Source organism: Myodes glareolus, chromosome 5, assembly GCF_982192425.1.
Source record: "Myodes glareolus chromosome 5, mMyoGla1.1, whole genome shotgun sequence".
Classification (NCBI taxonomy): Eukaryota; Metazoa; Chordata; class Mammalia; order Rodentia; family Cricetidae; genus Myodes; species Myodes glareolus.
The window spans coordinates 20,857,128-20,863,881 of NC_142030.1; the positions used below are offsets into that span (position 1 = coordinate 20,857,128).

Below are 6,754 nucleotides of genomic sequence, written 5' to 3' on the forward strand. Positions count from 1 at the left end.
TTTGGAAACTGAGTACAGTGGAAACTTCCTAAAATATATGAATGCAATTCTAATGGAGTCTCCAAATAATGGGGAGATAGAGTCCCAGCTGGCCATCTCTACCCAGCAAATGAAACTTCCAGTTCTAGGACAGAGCTACATACAATTAAGTTGTTGGCCAAAGGTGTCCCATGAGTGTTGTTGAGACCCATGCTCTTGCAAACTGACAACATGGTCCTATTGCTGAAGACAACACCCACACAACTCATTGAAAATGGAGAAGTCAAACTGAAGTCTACATTGACCCTTCAAACCTATGTTCTAGTGTCGTGTGTACAGATGTACTTGTTTCATTCATTGAGTTTCACAGAAGACTGTCATCTGACAACAATGTCCATTACAAGTACATAGCTATCTGTTACCCAATCATCATGACTTCAAGTCATTGAATCAGATTAACAGCTTGATCCTGCCTCTGAGACTTCCTTCTATACTCCCTGAAGTTGTCGGGATCACCACTCTGTATTTCTATGACTCTCACCAGACCCATCAGATCACTGTGGTTTCAGCCCTGTGCTCAGTTTGGCCTATACCGATGCACCTCTGGTTGTTGTTGTGAATGCCAACCATGTACTAGAGATCCTAGCCTCCTTCAATGTAGTTGCCATGATTTGTATCCAGGTCATTGTGGTTATTTTGATAATCACTCATCAGAGAGGTAAAATAAGATCCTTTCTATTTGGGTGACCTGTCTTGCTTTTTTTTCTCGTTTCCTTCTTTTTCTTTTATCAATGTGATGGTCAAGAATTCTCAGACTTCTGGTACAAAGTAATTACTGTAGTTTTTCTTATCCTTGTTCCAACTCTCAATCCCATCATTTACAGTCTGAAAAACAAGGAAATGAAAGATGCTGTGAGGTGACTATTCCATCAAAAGAGAGCAGCTAGGTCTGGGGAGGAGATCTGCATCTGGGAGAATAAGAACTCCTTCTGGGAGTTCCAAATCTCACTTTTTTCTTTTTGCAACCCTGATGTTGGTCCTTTTCTGTTGCCACAGGTGCTTGTTCTTCTACTGTTAACATAATGGAACCCAGATGTTATGCGGAGGAGCAGGCTGCATCCCGCCACCTGGCTAGCTTAATCCCCAAAATAACCACACAAAAATTGTATTAATTAAATCACTACCTGGCCCATTATTTCTAGTCTCTTAATGGCTAACTCTCACATATTAGTTTAATCCATCTCATTAACGTGTATTGCCACTTGACTGTGGCTTACCAGCATGAGTCTCACCAGTGTCTGTCTCAGGCAAGAGAACCATAGCGTCTGCCACAGTGCCTTCTTCCTCCCAGCATTCAGTTCTCTTTTTCATGCATACCTAAACTCTTCCCTATCAAAAGGCCAAGGCAGTTTCTTTATTCAACCAATGAAAGCAGCACAAATACAAAATGACCTCCTATACTACCTAGAGACATGATAAACTGTACTTCTAGGTCATTGGTGGCTGCTTGTTTATAGAGCGCTTACCTGACTCACGGAACTGAAGCAGCATGTGTGAATTCTCCTGCTTCAAGCACAAGTTGATAGATTCTTCTCACTTTTTGAACAAGTTCCTATAATTCTTTGAATCCCTGTGCCAATGAAGCCAAAATTCAGGTATGAAGCACAAGCCACACAAAATCATTCTGAAAACTATTACTGTTTAGCCTAACCTTCCATCTCCTCCAGGGTTTAGCCCAAAGAATATACCTGATCTCCCCATCCGTATCTAGCTTGGGTCCCACATTCAATTCCTCAGCCTAATATGGAGACCCCTACCTGCCCTGTAACCAACCTCTAGGCTTCTGTTAGAACCATGCCAACTATATCCAAACCCAGGAACCTCTATTGCATCATGTCCAACTTTTCCACCCTGTCAAATCTATCTCTGCACCTTTTCTGTGGAAAGGAAGCAAATCCTATACACAAGCCTCCTACATTCTGTCCACCTGGCTTCATTGAGAGAGAGAACGAGAGAGCGAGAGCATGAAGTTGGAGAGATAAGAAGTTAGGTGTAGATTCAGGAAGAGTTGGGAGATATGATCAAAATGTATTACATGAAATTTTCAAAGGTTGAATAAAAAACTGTATTACATCATGTGCTGTGTTTAAATTAAAGAAGAATGAGTGGGGTGGGATTTTAAAGGTAGTAGAAGTATAACTATTTAGGGGATCCTCTATCCTCTAGATCTATAGAACAAGCATTTTCTTTTCAAAGTACTTATTTTGAAACAATGTGCATATTTATGTATTTGTGAATGGAGATATAAGAAATAATTGAGTCACCTGGAGCTGGAGTTATAGGTAGTTATGAGGCACCTGAGATGGGTACTGAGGCCTGAACTTCAGTCCTTTACAAGAGCAGAAAGAACTTTTAAATGGTGAACTACCTCTCCAATCCCCTAGATGCTTCCTTATAGTCAAAGTTTTATCTTTCAATTGCAAAAATATTCAGATGCATAAACATTTCTTAGTACTGGTTAGTAAGTAAATCCCCACTTTCTAATAGTCATGTTACAGGAAATGGCGTATTTAATAAAATAATTAGTGCAATGTAAATTTGTTTCCTCACAACAACCCAGCTCCTACATGCTTTGACAGGGATGTAGAACAACTAACAATGACACAGACAACTCACCAGGACACACAACACACTTCATCCTCTTCACAAAGATGCTTTCTGAGTGATTTATTCTGTTGTGGGAATTCATTCTGCCAAAAGCTTTAGGTTGCAGGCCTTAGAGCATGGCCTTGTCTGCTAAGTGACAATAGATAACCCGGAGAGAAAGCATGCTAGGTTTCTTACTTTAACTCATGCCTGATGTGGCCAGAGACCAAGTGGCAGAGAGGAAATAGTGGATCAGCAGCGGCTTCAACCTTACTCTGTATCTGTGAATTTGTCTTTCTCATTGCACCCTCTTAAACAAATTGGTTATTATACCTTTGTGAGTTCTTTTTTTATCCACTCAGTTGGCAGAACATGAGACTGTTAATCTCAGGATCATGGGTTCATGCCCCACATTGTGTGCCAGAAATAAACAAGAACTCACAAAGTTATAATAATCAATTTATTAAGGGGGTATAATGAAAAAGACAAGTTCACAGATACAAAGCTGAAGCCACCACTGATCCTATGCCTCCTCTCTGCTGCTTGGTCCCCAACCTTTCCAAGTAAGAGCTAAGGCAAGAGAGTGAGAGTGCTCTCTCTCCAGATTTTCAGCTGTCATAGCAGACAAGGCCATGACCCAAAGCCAGGGCCCCAAATCCTCTGGCAGAATAAATTATCACAACACTATTCCTTTCTTCTGAGACAATTTTTGTTACATATATGTGCTAAATATTATTATATTATAAATGTTCATAGTAATGTAATTTTAAATCTCAGATAAAGAGGAATCAGGTGGATTAAAGTTACTAAAACTAAGAAAATAATATTTTTACTAGAAACTATATGTTGTGGTTTAGAGATTTTTGTTTTCACGATTGAAAGATTCCTATAAGAAAACATTACATTGTAAAATTAAGATTTAAAAATATTGGTCTACCTAACCAATACCAAGGAATTAATAGGTCATTCAATAAGCTATAAAATAGACTCAAATTTGTGAAATTTCAAACATAAGCCCAATAGACTAGTCTTTTCTATTCAAGAAAATTGCTAAGTAATGTTAGAAACATTTATTTTTGAACCAAATTTTATTCAATAAGAATCATTGTTTAAGATACAATTATATGATTTATGTTAAGTCAAGCAAATTTAAACCTAAATGTATTAGATGAGAAACATATTTGGCAATATTTCCAAGCATGATTCAAAAGCATCTGAAGTTATAAAATCAGAGCATCCTATGATGCTGATGAGTTGTGTATACTTTGCAGTCTCTGGGGTCAAGCTGTCTGTGGCTCCAGCAGACATTGTAATGGCTTTGATAACACTGAAGGCCAGGCAGCCCTTGCCACCACTTCAACACCTGACATAAGAACAATGAAATGCTTCATTTCTCCTTTCTGGCTCTTGATAATCCCCCACCATTATATATCAAATCTTTCCCTGACCTTCATTCTGCCACCCATCATCACAGCATCCCTATTCTCATCAGCTGCCTCTTCAGGGCCTCCTTGATTTCCTTGTTGCGCAAACTGTAGATGAAGGGGTTAAGGAAAGGGGTAACCACAGAGTAGACCACTGCCAAGGCTCGGTCATAGTCAAGGGAGTAACTTTTCTTCAGCCGCACATACATGAAGAGGATGCTACCATAGAAGATGAGAACCACAGTGAGGTGGGAGGCACATGTGGAGAAGGCCTTCTTCTTGCCTGCAGCAGAAGGAATCCTGAGCACTGTGCGGATTATTTGCAAGTAGGAGCTGAGAATCAGCAGGAAGGTGGCCAGGATCTTGCAGGAGTTTACAATAAAATCTACCAGGACATTGACTGATGTGTCAGTACAAGCCAAGCTCAGCACAGGAGGGAAGTCACAAAAGATGTGTTGAATATGATTGGGACCACAGAAAGGAAGACGAGACACCAAGGAAATTTCTACGACTGGCCCAGCCAAACCTCCCAACCAGCAGCCAATAGCAATCTTGGTGCAGAGTGTCTGGGTCATGAGGGTAGGATAGTGGAGGGGCCGGCAGATGGCTAAGTACCTGTCATATGCCATTGCTGTCAGGAGGTAGCACTCGGTAGCTCCAAGAGAGTGAAAGAAATAGATCTGCAGGAGGCATCCAGAAAAGGAAATGGTCTTCTTCTCACTGAGCAAATTTGCAAGCATCTTAGGGATGGTGGCAGCTGTGTAGCCAAGCTCCAAGAAGGAGAGAATGCTGACAAACTTGTACATGGGTGTGTGGAGCCGAGAGTCCATGTGGACCAGCAAAAATATCAGCAAGTTTCCCAATATTGTAGTGAGGTAAATGGCAAGCAACAAGAAAAAGAGATAAGTCTGGACACCTTGAAGGTAAGGGAAGCCCAGAATGATGAATTCTGTTACCTGGCTCCAGTTTCCAGGGTCCATTGCTCAACATTCATGTACTTATAAAGCAAGATCTAGAAGACATAAGGGGGGAAATAACCATTGGCATCTTATTAAGGAAACTTTCAATGCCTTCCCCTAGACTGCTAGAGTGAAGTTCCCCTAGCACATGCTTTGAGAGTCAAGCATTTGAATTACACCCCTGACCACTCTTCCAGTCTACAGGAATTAGAACTATCCAATAATTAGAACTAAACTGCCCCTTTCTGCACAACCAATCTTTGGCCCCACATTCCACCTTGTAACTCACTTGCATTGTTTATTGTAGGCTTCAAAACTTTGTCTTCCTTCTTCATGGTGAATGCCGCCTTATATAATGTGTAAGAGCATCACTTATACTGGGACGTATCAACGGTGCACCAGACCAAGGATGTGCAATTCCCATTACATTTCCTGCTTTCTAACTTCAACTTGTTTGTTTCCTCAAACTTTTGGCTCCTGAAACACTGATAATTTCATTCCTATCTCATGAAAACAAAACTAAGACCACATATCCTCAAAAATATCAGTCAGAATTTTAGACCTCTTTGAGATACTAGTAAAAATTGCAGTAGAAACTGACAGTTTAAATGAATGAAGGAGACTCAAATAGACTAAACAAGTCCTACACCACCTTTCTCTCCTTCATAATGGTCATTTCCTTAATCTTCCCTATTTCCAATCTTAAATGCACTTCTCTTACTCGTTATTGGTGCAGATAATAGATATTTATGGTCAATATAACTAAATATTGTCGAATATTTTATAAGCATTATAACTACACACAGATTCAGGGATTAACTAAACTATAGTGGCCAATGCTTAGAAACTCCTCTTTCCTTCTTTGTGTGTTTTTCCTTACTTTACTTGTTATACAAAATTATATGTATTTGTCATGTATGAAGTGCTGTAAAGTGAGGAAGGATTGGATGCAGCTAATTTAGTATTGTGTCAGGAGGCTGTCATTTTGTGATGAAAACACTTGATACCTGTTCTCTTGGTATTCTAAAAAGTACAGTGAACTGGGATGTTGAGATAGCTCAGTGCACAAATGCACTTGGTACCAAGCCTAAAGATCTGAGTTTGATCCGGTGTCCTACATGGTAGAAGGAGAAAAATGACTAATAAACGTTGTCCTCTCTCCCCCACACCTTTGCCATGGCACACGCACACACTTACAAACATACACACACACAAGCATACATATGCACACAAACAAATATATTTTTTTAAAATACAATATACTGTTATTAACTAAACCCACCCTGTTGTCCAAAGACTTTAATATTCTAACTGACTAAATAAAGAAATAAACACAATACTTTCTCAGACTATTCTATCAGTATATAAACATGACAATAATCTCACTCACTAAACAAACCTGTACACATGCACATGACTCCACACACAATCACACATGCACCTCGATCCCTCAGTTCATGATATTTATATACTATTCATATAATTCATATAATTTGACATCTCTTTACACTCACTTTTTCAGATCCCAGTCACTCAATATAATAATAAATCTCTGTTTATTTCAAAACTATTTTATCATTCCTACTTAATTGGTCATTTCTAGCAGTAATAAATGCTGATACAATGTTGAAAGAAGCTCAAGGACCATCATAAATTTGAATTTCACTGAAGTGTTTGAATTTTTAAATATAACATCTATTCCATCTATTGCTATTCATTCATAAAGATAAAAGAGCTTTCAACACC

At 39.2% G+C, this 6,754-nt stretch overlaps 1 protein-coding gene across 1 annotated transcript; it reads right to left on the reverse strand.

Moving 5' to 3' along the window:
- Nucleotides 1-4,093: 4,093 nt before the first annotated feature.
- On the reverse strand, nucleotides 4,094-5,029 carry LOC125401921 (olfactory receptor 6N1). The gene has a single exon (XM_048436370.3). The coding sequence runs from the start codon at nucleotides 5,027-5,029 to the stop codon at nucleotides 4,094-4,096; it is 936 nt and encodes a 311-aa protein (XP_048292327.3).
- Between the last annotated feature and the right edge of the window lie 1,725 nt (nucleotides 5,030-6,754).

Coding starts and splice junctions, on each gene's coding strand:
- LOC125401921 (XM_048436370.3), bottom strand. CDS start 5,029: ATGGACCCTGGAAACTGGAGCCAGGTAACAGAATTCATCATTCTGGGC.